This window comes from Strix uralensis, chromosome 4 (assembly GCF_047716275.1).
Source record: "Strix uralensis isolate ZFMK-TIS-50842 chromosome 4, bStrUra1, whole genome shotgun sequence".
In the NCBI taxonomy this organism is placed as follows: Eukaryota; Metazoa; Chordata; class Aves; order Strigiformes; family Strigidae; genus Strix; species Strix uralensis.
This window is the reverse complement of record NC_133975.1, coordinates 64,934,685-64,953,731: the sequence shown is the minus strand read 5'-3', so window position 1 is coordinate 64,953,731 and position 19,047 is coordinate 64,934,685. Positions and strand designations below refer to the sequence as shown.

General features: G+C 40.4%; 1 protein-coding gene across 1 annotated transcript in view; it reads left to right on the top strand.

Moving 5' to 3' along the window:
- Nucleotides 1-19,047, top strand: part of BMP2K (BMP2 inducible kinase) — a 67,195-nt gene that overhangs the window by 14,704 nt on the left and 33,444 nt on the right. Inside the window, exons 2-7 of the mRNA XM_074866993.1 lie at nt 11,208-11,326; nt 12,669-12,774; nt 14,470-14,612; nt 14,906-15,027; nt 16,045-16,126; nt 16,781-16,913. Of these exons, the coding sequence (XP_074723094.1) occupies nt 11,208-11,326; nt 12,669-12,774; nt 14,470-14,612; nt 14,906-15,027; nt 16,045-16,126; nt 16,781-16,913 (705 nt within the window). The remainder of the gene's footprint in view (nt 1-11,207; nt 11,327-12,668; nt 12,775-14,469; nt 14,613-14,905; nt 15,028-16,044; nt 16,127-16,780; nt 16,914-19,047) is intronic.

Sequence of the window (19,047 nt, the reverse complement as noted above, 5' to 3'; positions counted from 1 at the left end):
TGGGATAAAGGGATCAGTTTTACACTAAGAAATACAATGTTTTATCTTGGGTGCATAAGATGTATTAATTATAAGGTGTATCAGATGCTTGTTATTTTTTTTCAGAACTTGCAGAAATGTCTATCCGTTGACTATTTCAGGCTTCCCTGCTGGTGCTCACAGGTCAGGAGGGAATGAAAGCATTGTCAGAAGTGATGTCTACAAATTCCTGTTAAGACTTTTTGATGAATGGTAACTTCACTACTGTGAGGAATACTTCTTGGCTTTTAAAAGAAGAAAAAGATGCCAATTGGGGACTGATAATTTTAATGTTCCTCTGTATTCCACCCCCTCGTCTGTCATAGCTGTTGCCTGTCTTGATGTGAGGGGATTTCCTGTCATTTCTGGGCAGTTTCCTGTAACATGTTGTGTAGCACTTAAATTTGCATAGAGTTACTTTTTTGCACTGTAGCAAGCTTTTGGGATCTTTTGTGTTAAGAGAAAGTATAGTTGACATGTTGAAGTCTCTAAGTATGTGAATTTCGGGATTAAAGCTTTACTACTGCTTCATGATAGAAATACTGGTACCTATTTGCATCACTGATGTCTGGGGGTTTTGGTTATAGCTGCACACACTATCAGTTGATCTAATTATTTTTAAATAGCTAAAAAATGAAGTGATTTGTGCATTTGGCATTTGTATGTTCTCCTTCCCAACATAATGGATTCTCTCTTTTCCATTAAGAACATGTGGTTTGAGCCCAGAGGGCAACTGAGTGCCATGCAGCTGTTCATTTACCCCTTCCCCCTCCAGTGCTGGGAAGGAGAAAATGAATCAAAAGGCTTAGGAATTGAGATAAGGACAGGGAGAGGTGGCTCCCCCATTGGTCACAGGCAAAAGGCAGGCTCGTTAGGGGAAGAAAAAGAACATACCTTTAATTCAAAACACTAACACCACCACCACTTAACAGACAGAATGGGACAGTAAGAAGTGTTACCATATCTTAGAAAAAACTCCCCCCACCCCTCCCTTCTTCCTGGGCTCAGTTTCATTCCTGATACCTCTACCTCCTCCCCCCAGTGGCACAAGGGCAGGAGATGGTGGGTACAGTCAGTTCGATACTGTTCCCTCCAAGGTGGGGAGGAAGCACTCTTCTGCATTCTTCCCCCTGTTCAACGTGGCATCCCTCTCGCAGGAGACAGTACTCCATGAACTTTCTCTGGTGTGAGTTCTTCCCACAGGCTGCAGCCATTGCCACGCAGCCCCAGTGTGAGTCACCCCTGCACATTGCAGTCCTCCCAGTGCCAAACTACAACAGTGGGGACTGCTTCTCCCCTCAGAGTCCGTTATCCTTTAAAGTGCAGCCACCTTCTCTAGTGTGGGGTCCTATGCAGGCTGCAGGTCAGCCTCTGCTCTGTCTGTGACCTTCATGGTGGCAGGAGGGTGGCTTGCCCTCCCACCATGGGATATAGGGGGGGGCGCTCTCTGCTCTGGTGCACCTCCCCCCTGCCCCTTCCTTCTCCTTCGTTCCACTGACCTCGGTGTTCATACAGGTGTCCTTGTAACTTCTCCTCCCACGTTCCAACCCCCTCTCAGGTTCCCCTTCTTAAATATGTTATCACAGAGGCACAGCCAGTGCTGCTATTTGGCTTGGCCTTGGTCAGAGTTGGGTCTGACTTGGAGCTGGGGGAGCTTCAAGAAGCTTCTCACAGGGGCCACCACTGTAGCCCCCTCACCTGCTACCAAAAACCCCACCATGCAAACCCAGCACAGAACACCAGGTTAATTTTTTTTCCCAGTTTGGCACCTGGGCATGTCTGGTGCATAGGTATTACTAAACAAGAAAACTGTTCACAGGAGTCTATAACAGACCTTAATTCATCTTTCTCAGAGCACCTTAGTAACTTGAAGTGTCTTGGATGTCATAAGTAGTCTCAGGTGCTTATGTCAAAGCTTCTTGCAAAGGTGGACTGCAGTTGGTGCTCAGAGAAATAAAAAGTGAGAGTGCCTGCTCATCGGCAGGGCTCACAGTCCAATTGGCAGATAGGTGTGCATAGCAGACCTGCTTTTTATGGGGTGTACTGTAATGTCCTGTTGGTATGCAGTTCACAGCTGCTGTTTTCTCAGCACTGCCTTAAGATCAGATGCTGGTTTGAATAAAGCAGTGCTGCTTGTCTAAGCTAGCCCTGATATTCAGATTGTTACACAGTGGGAATTTGTGTGGGCAGTGGGAAAAGCAACGGTGGTATGTCCCTTGGAATGCCTTGTCTGCAAGCTTAAATAAAGCAGAGAAATATTGAACTCCAAAATGCATGTGTATAGAAATGGATTATTTTAAAAGTAGGGAGCTATTTCTGCTCTTGATTTTTGGGAATGATGAGCTCTTGAGCTTGCAGGCAACATCTGTCAACTGCTCTTCCAGATGGAGCTGTGTCTTAGAGCCTTGTGTTTATGACTGAGACTTGTGGAATATGCTTTACTAAAAATAGACGCACATATACACACACAAGACCATGTAGATAAATATATGAAAATTTAAATGTGAATAAATATGGTTAGTGTAACTTAATACTGCCTTTATTTGGCAGGAAGGCTGCTTTACAGGGCTTTCTGGCTAGTGAGCACGCACAGGTGTTCCGGCTTCAGTTGGTAGCCATACAGCAAGGGTGGTGGAACAACTGATGTTCGGCACCTTCCTGGTAACTGGAATACTCTTGATGAGCTCAGGGCTGGCTGTGAATAGGAGCAAATAAAGTGGTGACAGTGTACTGGGACGATGAAACTGGATGACCTTCCACCCATGCTCTGGAAGCCTAGCATAAAACATGAGGTATGTACCAGCTGTTGCAGGAATGCTTGTCACATTGCTGGAAAACTGATACCTGTATGAATGGGATGTCCCATCACCTTATGCAGAGGTGCTTCAGGAATGGAAAGGTGGAATTGTGCTCAGTGGCTTCCTTACCCTGCAGAGGTTTTGATAAAAACTGAGTGCCATTCATCAGGCTTGAAAACTGCATTGTAAGTTTCTCTTAGTATGTAGCTTCTCAACAATCACACCCTGTTTGGAGTCTGATCAAAAATTTTCAAATGTTTGAGTTTGTGTGTTTTTAAAGGTTTCACTGTCACAAATAGATATAAATCTTGTTATCTTGAAGAACTAAACAGTGTTCTCAATGCAAAACTAAAGTTTCTTGCGTATGTATGCTTTTACACTGTTGCTCCCATAAATGTGCTTGCAATACAACATCTGTACTGACTAAGTCAGTGACTCTGTGAAGAGAGGACTTCCTTCATTGTGGGAAGGAGGGAGTTTCTGATAATTTCAGGAAGTGCCCTGTAATTATCCTAATAGGATGACAATGTTATGGGCGTTGTAGCAGTGTAACACGAGAGATGAAACTGAGCAGCAGGATGGAAGAGGGGGCTGTGTGGCATGATAGCAGTGTATCAGGATCACAGAAGTACTCTGAGCTCCATGAATGCACTGTTTATTATATACTATGTGAAGATGTGATCAAAACTGAGCAAGAAGCAGCTCTTGACACAGCTTTCTGCTGCAGTTGCAGATGAACGAGTTTACTCCAAATTCCTAATAAAATAGCACATTGACTTGGTGGTTAAGACTTACTGAAAAATGGCCTTTCCCAGTGCTCTATACAGAAGTGCATGTGGGTATTAAGAGCTGTTTTTTCATGAGGTCATGCTTTTCTCGTGGAGAAGGACTACTACTTTCCTGATTTTCTTAAGTGTCCTGTTCTTTTGGACACTGTCTTCTTTGGTGTCTGGGCACCTCATAAAGCTAGAGGTCAGAGTTGTCTTTTTTCTAGTAAAGAGCATGCACTTGAAACATTTAATGAGACTTTACTGCTGTCTTTCATTATGGACTTGCAAGCAGGTTTTTATTTCTTCATATTGCTTGGAGCCTATCTGCAGGGCATTCATGCTACTACTTTGAGAGGGACTGGTCTTAGTCTGTATTTTGAGTGGACTCATAGTCCATAAAATGGTTCATGCTTGTGCATTGGGCTTGCCAACTGTAGCACTCAGAATGCTATGCATTTTCAGGAGGTGTATAACTTCAGAAGGAACGCATCTCTGGCTGCAGGTCAGCCTGATTTTCAAAGCTAAATGAGATGTTTAGATGACTTTTGGCTCTAGAATTAACAGAGAGCAGACATGTACAAAGTGAACCAGGCATCAAGTGATGCGGAGTAAGATTGCAGTGAACGTCTTGCTAAAGGCAGAAGTTTATTCAGAATACTGACAAATACACCTAAATTATTGTTGTATGTTAGATTATCTGAAATCCCGATCTGATATTTTAAAGAATATTAGTGTGTGGACAGGTAACCATCTTAATGCAAAGGCGGGGGGGGGGGAAGGGTTAGCAGCATATGCATGGGTAGATGGGTCACTGGAAAATAATTTGCACGTAAACCTGTTTATCCAGCTTTGCGGAGAGAGGGACACAAGGCCATCTCGCTGGCTAAGGTCATAGGAAGCTGAGAGCCAAACTTGTCAACTGGATTCAAATTAGAAATAAAGTGTTCTTTAGGTTATTCAGCTTTATTAAGAACAACTTTACATAATAAACGTAAAGCCAGTTCTGAAACTGTGCCATAATGGAGGCAGTCATGTTGGCCTTACAGCCCCAAGGGTTAGTTTTTTCAAAAACTGCACTTTTTAAAAGCAAGATTATATTTGGTTGTTGAAGAAGTCTAGATTGTGCAGGTACAAAAGAACAACTAGTACCTGTTGCTTCCCACATGTATTTTTTCATTCATTTCAGGTTTCTGAAATGTACAGGAAAACTGGGTGTGACTACTGTATCTGAAAATACACTTTTATATAACGATTAGCTTTATAAAAACTTTTTTTTGAGTATTTATTTGTATCTAAATGGAAATGGATGTTAAAACTTGGCCACCTCTCTGTAATAGCCAGGTTTTAATCCATTTGTAGAGAAGCTTTTAGAACTTGCTGGTTTTGAGCGTGACTGTAGTAGCTGGTTTGGCATTTACAGGTATGGGTGGTGGTTATTGCATATTCCTGTACAGATAAAATCCTTCTGCTCATGAATTTCTGTTCTGTTTGTCTGAGACTTGAGTATGTGGCGAGTAGTTCATCAGCTGGAGGAACATTTGGTGTTTCTTAATGGTATATTAAAAAAATCTTACTGTGTATCTAAAATACACGTAACTTTGTTCAGAATACCTTTGTTGATATTCTTCTAGTCTGTCTTCAAAAAATGGTTGTCAGCAGTCTGAAAGATGGTAAAGGCACTGGAAGATTCTCCAGCCTAATTTTGTTCTACCTGAGTAAGCAAATAGGATATTTTGAATTCTGACAGCTATGCTGTTTCTTAATTGGAGTTTCAGGAATGTAACATGGTAAAGCGTAAATAGAAAGTCAAGGCCTGTGAAATTTTTCAAGGTTGACCTTAAATATACATAGGAAAAAAACCAGACTAGAAAATGTGGCTGATGTAGAATTTCGTTTAAAAAAACCAAAACAAACAAAAAATAAAACAAAACATTGCTAGTCAGCTTGTTAATAAGGTCTCAAAAGCGGATGATTAAGATGAAAGAAATGACGTTCAAGGTAAAGGGGTGTGAATTTCAACTTGCTGAGCTTTGTAATGAGTTTATCTGTCAAAGCTTCAGGGGTTTTAATTCTGCTAAGTATCTACTGATTTATATAACCATAAATGCTATAGAAAGGCTTTTTAGCAAGTATTTTGAGGAAAAGTGATTTATGCAATGTGACTGTCCTGTGTAACTTTTGAGTACTTAAGTCTTGAATGAGTTCAATGGAAAAAAAAAAAAGACTGAGACTTTTGTAGTTTAAGCCTGGATGGCAACTCAGCTCCACACAGCTGCTTGGTCCCTCACCCCCAGTGGGATGGGGGAGACAATTGAAAGAGCAAAAGTGAGAACACTTGTGGGTTGGGATGGAGACATTTTAATAGGTAAAGCAAAGGCTGTGCATGTGAGCAAAGCAAAAACCAAAGAATCCATTCACCACTTCCCATGGGCAGGCAGTTGTTCAGCCATCTCCAGGAAAGCAGGGCTCTATCATGCATAACGGATACTTGGGAAGACAAACGCCATCACTCTCAATGTCCCTCGCTTCCTCCTCCTTCCCCCAGCTTTTATTGTTGAGCATTGTGTCATATGGTCTGGAATATCCCTTTGGTGATTTAGGGTCAGCTGTCCTGGCTGTGTCCCCTCCCAGCTTTCTGTGCACCCTCAGCCTCCTGGCTGGCGGGGTAGTGTGAGGAGCAGGCAAAGCCTTGGTGTTCTATAAGCAGCGTTCAGCAGTAACTAAAACATCAGTGTGTTATCAAGGCTATTTCCAGCACAAATCCAAAACATAGCCCCATACAAACTACTGTGAAGACATTCAACTCTATTCCAGCTAAAACCAGTACAAAATCTCAACTCTGTAGAAGGGTATAGAGATAATTTATTTCGAACTGTACCACACACAATTAGAAGTATGTCTGTGTTATGAGAGGAAAATAGCATCCTGATGGCTCTCTGTGGCAAGGTCAGAGTGTAACAGAGATGAGTCTTGGTTGTGAGGCCCACAGATGTGGTGCCTCGCTGATTCACACTTAGCAACGCTGTGGGATGTTCTTGCAAAGTTATTGTAGGCCAACACAGGCTGGCTAAATGCAGTGCTGCTGTCACCATGTGAAAAGGTACCTTTTTTTTGTGTGCTTTGCTTTGCATGTGAGTCTCCTCAGAGGTGCAGTCAGTCCCATGCTCAGGTCTGGAGTGCTGACTGTGTTACCAGCCGCATGGTTTCCATAGTTGCTCTTTCTGTGGCCTTTCAATTTACATTTGAGTTGGTTCGTGAGGATGTGGAACAAAGGTGGGAAAAATGGGACTGTGATGTTATGTTCTCTGCCTATGCCTGGTAGCCTTATGTACGGTTGTCTTGAATATGTTAGTGGCAATTTTTAGATGGTATCTAAAATTATTTACTGACAAGTAAGCTAAAGGACTTGCTACACTGAAATAATGAAGTAGCTAAGGGTGGTGAGGTTCATAGAATTGTATTGCCAAACCTGTTGACAGCCTGAGCACGTATGCAGTTTGCTAGGGTTATTACACCTGGTCGCTTGTGCCCATTCTGTCAATTTTTAAACAAAGGTGCTGTAAATTTTGATGCTCTCATAAATAAGACCACCCAAAGTTATGCTACTTTTTGATGGAAAGGCCTCAAAGTTGGCAAAGCTATTGCTTGCTGCCCAATAAGTGAAGAATATGTGCTAGTCAGTGCCTGCATACCTGTCCAGGGCCCAACTGCAGCACTTCCTGTCTGTGGGAAGATGGGGAGGTACTTGTGGGGTGCTGTGGGGGAGTTGTGACTTGACTGTATCAGGAATTTAAGAAGGCAACCAGAATTGTTGTGATGGGTGGTAAAGAATCAGGCCCAGTCAGCATGGGTTTATGAAAGGCAGATCCTGCTTGACAAACCTGATCTCCTTCTACGACAGGGCGACTCACTTATTGGATGAGGGAAAGCCTGTGGATGTTGTCTACCTTGACTTCTGTAACACCTTTGACATAGTTTCCCACAGCATTCTCCTGGCGAAACTGGCTGCTTGTGGCTTGGATGGACGTACGCTTTGCTGGGTAAAAAACTGGCTGGATGGCCGGGCCCTAAGAGTTGTGGTGAATGGAGTTAAATCCAGTTGGTGGCCGGTCACGAGTGGTGTCCCCCAGGGCTTGGTTTTGGGGCCTCTCCTGTTTAACATCTTTATTGATGACCTAGACAAGGGGATCAAGTGCACCCTCAGTAAGTTTGCAGATGACACCAAGTTGGGTGGGAGTGTTGATCTGCTCAAGGGTAGGGAGGCTCTGCAGAGAGACCTGGACAGGCTGGAGCGATGGGCTAAGGCCAACTGTAGGAGTTTCAATAAGGCCAAATGCCGGGTGCTGCACTTGGGCCACAACAACCCCCAGCAGCGCTACAGGCTTGGGGAGGAGTGGCTGGAGAGCTGCCAGTCAGAGAGGGACCTGGGGGTGTTGATTGACAGCTGGCTGAACATGAGCCAGCAGTGTGCCCAGGTGGCCAAGAAGGCCAATGGTATCCTGGCTTGTATCACAAATAGCGTGGCCAGCAGGGACAGGGAAGGGATCTTACCCCTGTACTTGGCACTGGTGAGGCCGCACCTCGATTCCTGTGTTCAGTTTTGGGCCCCTCACTACAAAAAGGACATTGAATTACTCGAGCATGTCCAGAGAAGGGCAACGAAGCTGGTGCAGGGTCTGGAGCACATGTCGTACGAGGAGCGGCTGAGGGAACTGGGGTTGATGAGTCTGGAGAAGAGGAGGCTGAGGGGAGACCTCATCGCCCTCTACAACTACCTGAAAGGAGGTTGCAGAGAGCTGGGGATGAGTCTCCTTAACGAAGTAACAAGTGATAGGACAAGAGGGAATGGCCTCAAGTTGCGCCAGGGAAGGTTTAGACTGGATATTAGGAAGCATTTCTTTACAGAATGGGTTGTCAGGCGTTGGAATGGGCTGCCCAGGGAGGTGGTGGCGTCCCCATCCCTGGAGGTGTTTAAGAGTCGGGTTGACATAGCGCTGAGGGATATGGTGTAGTTGGGAACTGTCTATGTTAGGTTAATGGTTGGACTGGATGATCTTCAAGGTCTTTTCCAACCTAGATGATTCTGTGAATGGAAGTGTGTAGAGAAGGTGGTGGCTTAATATCTGGAACTTCCTTTATGTGTCATAGCTTATGACAGTTTTGTTTTAAGCTTTTTTTGGATGCATTGTATTACGGAAGACTGAGTGGATATAACAGAAGATTTTTTTTTTAGCTTCTGAAAATGTTGGTGAAATGACAGCTCCTATGCTGACAAATATGTGGAAGTGTAGTTCTGTTTAGCAATCTCTGGGCAAAACAACTGTTCATTTCTGGTGGTGTTTCTGTATAGGACAAGGCCATATATGTACTCAACTCCTTCCCCTGACCCTGGATAGCAATGTTTAGTAAGAGTTTTCATGAATGTTTACAGCACTGATTATTGCTTGCTTTGGTGCTTTCAGTGAGAAGTTTAACATCAGAAACAACTGAAAAGCTTTAAAGTTTAATTATTCAGGGTTTCACTGCATCAAGATTCCCAGTAGATTGGTAACTATTAATTTTCCTGTAAATATTTATATACTTATTCAATTTTTTTTCACAGTTATGCCACTTGGTCCTTTGAAAGGATTTTTATAGCAGTGGTATTTATTAATGGAAAACCATTGAAGGTCACATACCTACTTACTGCCAAAATAGGTCTGCTTTTGTGGCTCTTCCAGGGTTCGAGTATTGGTTAATATTGCCACCTAATGGCAAGAGCAGCAGTTGTCTGAGTATTTAGATTTTTTTTTTTTTCCCCACTATCTAATGATTGATTGTCTTTACCCAGTCATGTCTGCTCTGGTTACATAAAAACAGTTGTTGGGGAAACTTGAAATGAGGCATTTTGTTCTTGTTCTCCTGCTAGTCACAGAGAATTTTAAGGCTATAAAACTGGTTAAAAAGCCAAGAGGGTATTTTTGTCTCCTAATTGTTAGACTTCTGTGCTTTACCCGAGTACTGCTTTGTATTTTTTGGTCAAGTATTGGTGCTTAAAGAGGTGCCTTTATTGAGAGGGTAGTACAAAAATTCTTCCACTAACGAAGGTCTGCACATCACTCTTAATGCAGTTTTCCAGGATGGTATTAGAGGAGCCCTATAGGATCATTTCAGCCTCAGCTGGAACTTGGCATTACAACTTGAGTAGCTTAAAAGCCGGTGTCCTGTTAATGTTTTGGGAAGGCCCTATGTAAACTAGGTTGAGTATAATAATTTTGCAGAATTTAGGCTTTTATTTTGAAGTTGGCAGTAATTCTGTTTTGACAGCGTAGCATCTCATTTAGCTTAATGAGGAATTAAGTTAAAAAATAATCGATATTTAATCTTCAGGAAAGTTTCCTGATAAAACTTAGCTTCTTCAGTTGTAAATTGTTACATGAACATTTGTTCAAGCACATGAGGCTTGTATCAAAGAAGGTGTATTATACTTAATAAATGCTGCTTGCAGATCATATCAGGAAGCATGAAACACATGCATTTCAATTGGCTGCCTGATTATCAGAGTAGTTAATCGTTCTAATTTACATATTTGTCCTGATTGTATACCTGAGTGTTTGCACTAGTTGAAAGTTCCCATGGTAATAGTTGGCTTACCATCAGACAGCAATCAATTAAGGAAAGTATGGATTTATGTGAGCTCTTCTATGTGGCAGATTTCTTAAAACTGTGGGAAGGCTGTGCGTGTGAACCTTGAGGTGATGCTAATATAATTTGCTTGAGGCCTTGAGCAGTAGTTAAGACTATCAGAAGACAGATAAAACAAGAGAGTGTTGTTTTTCATTTGCCTGAGTGTTTGGAAGTACTTCTTGTGTAGGTTGTTTCACTTTGCTTCTGTGTATAACTCCTGTCTGCATGATTATTCTCTACTAGTGAAGAGAAGAAAAACCTCATTTTGGGAACCTGGGAGGTGGGTTTGAGTATGTGGCTCGCAGTTCATGCTGCTGTTGGACTACTGTTGGGACTAATTGTGGGAAGGTGTTTCGTTCTTAACTCTGTATTTAGTATGCGTTTAAATAAAAACATCAGAGCTGATTGCTTGCACTGTCTGTGGCTGCAGGGATGTTCTACCTGTCTTTAGGTGATGCTGAAAAGTTGCATGACTAATTCAGTATCCCTCAAGACTTTCTCTTTTCTTAGTATTTTAATTTTTACATTTTAAAATGTAGGTGTATGGAATTAATATTAACCTTTATCAAGAACTGGGAGACTTAGAAATTATGAAGGTCTGGAGAATACTGTCACTTTGTTCAGGTTTTTGGATGACTGAAAGTACTTCAGGGTTGACACCTGAATACATAGTGTTCGCACTAGGCTTTATAAGTTTATTTGAATGTGAAAATGCTTTAAAACATGTTTATTTAATATTGTAACAAAATAGTAGGATCCTTATGTTTTTGTGAAGAATACTTCACCTATATGAAATAGACTGAGATAGCAAATATTCAACTTTTTAAGTGTTGATTACTCCCTCACTTCATGACTGACATAGACTTTCTTATTCATTTCTTAGTGTGTAGTGATGCTGGCTAGAGGAATAACAAAAACTCAAGTAGCTTCATTTTCTTGTAATTGTTTTTTCCAGGTGGCTTCTCAACTGTGTTTCTGGTACGTACCCATGGTGGGATACGTTGTGCACTGAAACGAATGTATGTTAATAATGTGCCGGATCTCAACATATGCAAGAGAGAAATCACAATTATGGTAAGAAGCCCATTATTTGTAACTGAAGAATGTATTAATTTGTAATGTACGCGAAATATCTCTTCAGTGACAATTTTCTTTTGACCTTGCAGTCCTGATTTTGCACCATTAGTTTCAGAAACTAATGCTGAGTTGGTGTGTAATAAACTGAGTTGGTGCATAATAGGGTTGGTGTGTAATAAACTTCTAAAGCAGTTATGAGAAATGTGTTTGATAGCATGGCCAATTTGGTCAGTACATCTGGCTCCCAAGTGAAAGTAATTTCTTCCAGTTCTGCAGTGGTAACTCAAATTCTCAAGGCCTCTGTGTGCCACAGCTCTGTTAGCTGAATGATGCTGCTGATGGCTTCCCCAAGTATTGTCATCCTGAGTAGGTATAAGAAGAACCTTCTTGAAGTTGTTAGTCTAGTGTTGAGGTAACTGGTACGTATGTAGCTGAACTCCCCTACATCATCATAGTTTCTATTGTTTTTCAGCAGATGACTAGCAAGTAAGGAGAAACTAGAAGGTTTAGTCAGACACACTTGGGTTTATGATTTCTTGACAGGTCAAAAAAAAAAATTAAGAAAATAAACAACCCTAGTTGCTGATTAGACAAGAGAAAATGTGTTGTATTGCCTTCCAGCAGATACCAATGAAGACTATTTATTTCCATACACTTCTAGCTTACATGTGTTCTAATCATAGCAGAACCTATTTAATTATCTGATATGAGGCACTTTTATGTTAAGATTAAGTTATCTTATAGGCAGAAACTCTGTAGTACAGATGACAACACTTGTATAGTTGTCATATGTGAAATAAGCATTGCTTAATTCTGCATATAAAATGGCTCTTGAAAGTTGGGTTGTGGGTTTTTTTTTCCTTTGGGGACACCTTCAGTTGCTCGTGTGTTAAAACTTTGTAATAGTTCAGACTACAGCAGTTGTGGCTTTTTTTCCAGCTATCTTTTTTTAATAACTGTGAGAGACAGATTTTCAGTTTAGCTTAGGATGGGCATGAGTAGCTTGATCCTTCTGTATCTCCTGCACATAAAGGCTCTAGCTATTACTGCTTCACAACATTGTTTTAGAATGCAACAGTTCACATGTGTTTGCGCTGTCCAACAAGAAACACGTAAATGTTTTTTTCTGAATAGTAATTGCATTGTGTTTGATACGTAGCAGTCACTCTAGCATTGCTGGCAGCAAGAAGCTTATGTTCTGTGTTTGCGGTTGCTTTCTCAAGAGTAGTGGATGTGGGACAGAGGCTAACTTGAAATCTTAAATGGTTGTCTGAACACTTGTACTATCTTTTGTTTACATATTTCTATGCTGAAGTGCAGTGTGCATTTTCTTTTTCAGAAAGAGTTATCTGGGCACAAGAATATTGTGAGCTATTTGGATTGTGCTGTTAACACTATAAGTGATAATGTTTGGGAGGTACTCATTCTCATGGAGTACTGTCGAGGTAAGAGTCAACTCTTAGATTTTCAGAGTAAATGCAGGGAAAATGTTTGTGCTGATCACCTGGGATTTTTAGTTAGAATTGTTCCCTTAATATAAAAGGTTAACCTATATATCTCACAGCTGGAATCTAATTAGCTCTTTTTGCTTTTCTGTTTGTGTTGTTACTTAGGCACTGAGCTGTTGAACACTGAGAAAATGTAAAAGTCAGTTTCACATGGCTTTGTAATTAAGTATGATTAGAAACAGGGAAATTATTTGTATAAGTGAAAGTGTTCTCCTGTTTGTGCTAATCAACATGTAGCTGGAATGTAATTGGATAGGAAAGATTGGCAAACTTTTCACTGCTATTCTCCCTCTTGCTATTTTTGTTTTAGGTAACAATGTTAGAGATGCTTTACTTTTATCTGACAGGTGACTTGTTACAAATGAGCATATCATAGTTAGTGTTGATAATGCTGGCCATAAAAATAACAGTCTTGTGGTCCTGCTTTATAATGTAACTTTGTTTCAAACAATATGTAAAAACAGGTAGTTTCTAGTTGTTTTTTTTTTCTTTACCAATATGCATTGGAATAAACTTGCCATTGAGTTTAACTTTTGAAGTTCATCAAAATTTAGGGTAACTGGCCACTGACCTCATAATATGAGATGGTGGTTAACCCAAATAGGTGATGATATTAGAGTAAGTGCTATAAGTACAAAGTAAGTATTTCTAGACTAGAAAGAAAACCCACCCCATTGTCTGTAATGCTTGAAGATGCTTTCAGTGGAGGTTTATGTTGGTTTTATTTGCAGTAGAAGCAGTAAACATTACAGCTTGTGCAATCTCTACCATAAGGACACAAAGACAATCTTGATGTGTGTTTTGGGGAAGGGAATAAGGAGAACTTGAAAACTAATGGCCACATTTTTGACCCTCTACCCTGCTGGTATGGGAGAATTTCTGTATCCTTGTGGGAGCTTGCTTCTGACTCCCTGTTGGTAGCACTCTTTCTTTAATTATAATGGTCAATAGCCATGTGGATGTCAACTGTCAGATGACTTGACAATGCTAGGCTTTTCTTTTTCAAAGCATTCTTGTTTCAATGGAATGCCCACCAAGGCCCTGCAGATATTGAGTCTTGCTTCATCTCTTAGTGTTAAGTGAGCATTGTGGTGGGAAGAGCCCAGTCTTAGCTGGTAAAATTACCTCAAGAAACAGGGAAATAATGATGCTCAATCTTAGAAAGAAACCTATGAAGAGGTTAAGTAAGGTCTGTCTTGAAGGGTGGATTCAGGGCTCCCCCCCCCTTTTTTTTTTCCCTTTATCTCCCAGAAAGACAGAGAGATGGTGTCTAGACTATGAATTAAATTGAACTTGGTTGACTGACAGGGTTTTGGCTATGGATCTAAATGCAAGAGACACTTTTGAGGTAACATCTTTGTGTGATGGGTGCTTCTTTATGTTTGTGACAATTTGTCCCAAACAGGTTTCAGTCATAGGGACTTTTTTTTCCTCACTTGAGACAGTAATTTTTCTATCTAGGATGATACAAGAGCACACATTTGGAAAAACAGATTTGTTTTATTTAAATACAGCAACTGTGGAAGACTTTCTTGCATCTTATTTGTGGACTTTTTGCATATAAATAAGTCTCTGTACATGATAATTATTTAATTTTCTTTTTTAGTAATTCTTACCTTGTTGTTCCTTTAGCTGGGCAAGTTGTGAATCAGATGAATCAGCGTCTGCAGACAGGCTTTACTGAGTCAGAAGTAATGAGAATATTTTGTGATACCTGTGAAGCTGTTGCCCGGTTGCACCAGTGCAAAACACCTATAGTTCACCGGGATCTAAAGGTATGAATTTCATAAAAAGGAACATCTAGGTTAAAATCAATGGCCTACTTAAAAAGGATGGAGAATATAGGAGGTATTTCACTGACTGACTTCTAGTTAAGGGAGCACTTGCTGTTGGTGGAGCTGTAAACAGAGAAACTAAACTGTAAGACATCGCTTACTGCTAATGCCAACTCTATCAATTGATTTTTCAGAAAACTTTCCTGTTTGTGTGTGAGAATGGGTAGTAACTCACTTGGAAATAAACGCCATTATTTTCATCTAATGTTTCTGTGTGTTGATTTCCTTTCAAGGTGGAGAACATATTGTTAAACGATAATGGGAACTATGTTCTCTGTGATTTTGGCAGTGCCACTAACAAATATCTGAATCCTCAAAAAGATGGTGTTAATGTGGTTGAAGAAGAAATTAAAAAGTAAGTTCAGTTTTAAGTGGCTATGGTAAACAATGATTGTGCTGCTAGGAAACTTCCAAGTATTATTGTGCAGTGTGTGTGTATCTTATATTAATATGAATTGGAATTAATGGTTGAATTTGAACTAATGTTGACATAAATATAGTAAAACAGTGAAAATATTTGGTAACATAGATTTCTTCCATTTATTCACAGATTGTTTTTGTAAAACTGAGACTCTTAAGAATAGAACTGTTGGAAAAAGGCATGCTGTTTTGAAATTCAGTTGTTGAAAAACATATGTATGGCTACTGGCCATTTCAGAAGTTTGATATTTTGAATTTGTTCTATTTTAATGCAGCTAATGGTATGAGAGAGAAAGAACTGATGTAAATGCTGAAATGGGTTTACATAGAATCTTATTTATAGAGTAAGGTTCATATTCATTATCCTAAGACTGATCAGAAAAATATTTTAACTCTTATTACAGGCACACTCCTGAAAATATGTACTAGTGTGGTTTTGCCCCTTCAGGGTAACTGCTGCATAGGAATAAATACAGACTAATTGTTATCAAGTTTTATAATTATACAGTTTTTTTTTCTAGCTCTGAAAAATATTTTAACTATCAGTATAGTAATTATTTTGAGATGTTAGTCTTTTGAAGTCTACATTCTGTATATTTCAGTATGTGATAGTGGATACTCCTGCAGGACTCTTACCTTTCATCTTTCAAGTGAATGGCTATTGCACTATTTAAGCCAAGTGACTCTTGCAAAAGTACATGTGCTAGGGAAATAACATTAAAAGCAAATTTTAGCTAATATTTATTATTGTGTATGATAATTTTTGGGTGCTACTCCAGATACTCTGTGATGCTGCAAATGCAATAAATGACTTGCATTGCTTAAGACAATTCCAGGTGCATATCTGAAACTTGGGTGTGAATGGGGTGTGCATGGCAGATGCAGGGAAACACACTTTCAGTTCTGAGGCATGCTTTTCATCTCTTGTCCTCTTCTAATTATATACTGCTAGGTATACAACACTATCATACAGAGCTCCTGAGATGATCAATCTTTATGGAGGAAAACCAATTACTACCAAGGCAGATATCTGGGTAAGCAAAAAATCAGGTACTATGAAATATGGAATTGAGGTGGTGGTGGTGGTGGTAAGTTAAAAGCATCATTGACTAACTGAAAAAGTAATTCTTTGAAAGAGAAATATAACATGCAGCTGTACAATGCAGAATATGGTACAGGTATCTTTGGTAGTTGTGTCTTCTGTAAATAAAATGAATGCCATGTGTGATGATTGTTTTGAGATAAGGAGGACATGATTTAGAATTTTTTTCCATTTTGTCTGCTCAGGTTGCTACTTGATAGTCACCAGTGATTTCTCGTGGAAACCTGTTGGTGGCATGATAAGGAAAGGTGTTTTTATTGAGTAGTGTGAGGTAAATGAAGACTAAATTCAACAGAAACGCTAGCGGTATCTCTGGGTGATACAACAATGTGAATGCAGCCCTTGGGTATGCTCTGATTTTGGTAGTTTGTTGCCTAATATAGGAGTCAGTGGGAAAGAAAGCCTTTTTAGAGCTGCTTTATATATCAGCTTGTCACATCAACACAGTGTTTCATAATGCAGCTTCTACATAACAGTGTAAGCATCAGCTGTAGCTAGGATGCAATTTGTTTCTTGTTGGTGCTGCTTTATTGTGTAAAAGGCTTATTCTCATCCCTTTACAGTGCCTGTATGTGTTTTTTTGCAGGCACTTGGCTGCTTGCTGTATAAACTTTGTTTCTTCTCACTTCCCTTTGGAGAAAGTCAAGTTGCTATTTGTGATGGAAGCTTTACCATTCCAGACAATTCTCGATACTCTCATAGTATACACTGTTTGATACGTAAGTATCCGGGCAGCATGGCAATTCTTTTGCCTTGTAAATCAAATAAAACACAGAAGATCCTGCTAATGTAGGCGAGTGCTTGGATGGGTGGTGTAGACTGGCTGGGTTCTTGAGTGAACAGTGGGAGTTGCTCCTGGCTACCATGTGTCTTGCAACTCCTGCTCGTGCCCTTGAAAGGAGGCTTGCTTATCCATTTGTTCAATGGAGGACTGCACCACAGGGTACGGAACTGAGGTGCCAGCCCAGAGAGGAATTTCAGAAACCTAGAGGAAGCTTCTTTGAAATGGTGCTAGAAGTGAGCCAGGTGAATGAAGTACAGACAAGTCTTTCTCCTGCACAGGTGACATGTTAAAATCAGCTGCTGTATTCTGGGCATTTAATGGGTTTGATAACCTCTGAATTGAAACGGAGTAAAACACTAGAAAGACTAAATTGTTTAAATTTAGTCTTATTTAGCCAGATTAAATTGTTCCTCTCAACTCAGAAGACCTTTGGTGAAGTTAAAAGAACTTTTTGTTTCTTTGGGAGGCATGGATGATTTTTCTTTTTTTTTTCTTGGGTGACACCCCACAGAGGGGTAAGGGGAATGAAAAGAGTAGCTCTTAATTTATTCATAGTTTCTTTTTGCTCTTAAGTGTATATTTCCTATGGAATGTCAGACTGTTAACAGCATTTTCTAAGTTGGCCAGTTGTGCTTAGATGAATTTGAAGTGCAGGTTTAGTGTAGAAACATAACTGTACTGAGATTAATTGCACTGGGGAGAATTTGATAGTAGTTTTGTGGTTTATAACAGAACAAAAATCTGATCAAGTTTGTGTAACCCAAAGTGTTGGACGTGAACTTGTATCAGAAATAGCGTGGCCAGCAGGGACAGGGAAGGGATCGTACCCCTGTACTCGGCACTGGTGAGGCTGCACCTCGATTCCTGTGTTCAGTTTTGGGCCCCTCACTACAAAAAGGACATTGAATTACTCGAGCGTGTCCAGAGAAGGGCAACGAAGCTGGTGAAGGGTCTGGAGCACATGTCGTACGAGGAGCGGCTGAGGGAACTGGGGTTGTTTAGTCTGGAGAAGAGGAGGCTGAGGGGAGACCTCATCGCCCACTACGACTACCTGAAAGGAGGTTGTAGAGAGCTGGGGATGAGTCTCTTTAACCAAGTAATAAGCGATAGGACAAGAGGGAATGGCCTCAAGTTGTGCCAGGGAAGGTTTAGACTGGATATTAGGAAGTATTTCTTTACAGAACGGGTTGTTAGGCGTTGGAATGGGCTGCCCAGGGAGGTGGTGGAGTCCCCATCCCTGGAGGTGTTTAAGAGTCGGGATGACATAGCACTTAAGGACATGGTGTAGTTGGGAACTGTGAGTCCTAGGTTAATGGTTGGACTGGATGATCTTCAAGGTCTTTTCCAACCTAGATGATTCTATGATTCTGTGAACTCTGACAAAGTTTTGAAAGCACAAAGAGTATGAAGGAAAACAGCAAGCTCTGAGGCTAGCGTTTATTCTGTTATACAGGTACAAAGATACAGGATCTAATATTTACAGTAATAATGAGTATTTTCACTTGTCTTAGTTTTAAACTTTGAGCAGGTTAACTTGACAGAGTGTGACCAACAGAATATGAAAAATTCAGAAAGCTTGAATAGAGCTCATATAATTTATTTTTAAGTTATGAATGTGTTGACCACATAGTTTATGCTTTTGTATAATAGGAAATACCAAATCCAAACCACTTTTTTGAGCACACATTCATAATTGAGAAATAGCAGTTACCATGGTAAGCGTTTGCCTTCTGCACATACTTAATAAGTGCCAAAATGAGATTAATTTTGAAGTGATTAAATACTTTTCTCTGTGTCACAGTGCTACTTTTAGAAGAGTACAGGTTTTAATCCTGTCTCCTTATAAGTATGAATGCTGATTTATTAAGATTCAATGAACTGCTGTGCCAAGATGAGCATTACTGGCATGGAATATGTGTGGGTGGGGAAGAATCTCATAATGTAAACTTCCCTTCTTTCCGTTTGGAATGGAAGCCAAAAAAAGCTGCAGCTGGTCATAAAAGGTATTTCAGGGACTTCTGGCTTCGTCTCAGCTCTTTTACAAGGTGGGGGGTGGGGAGTGACAAGCT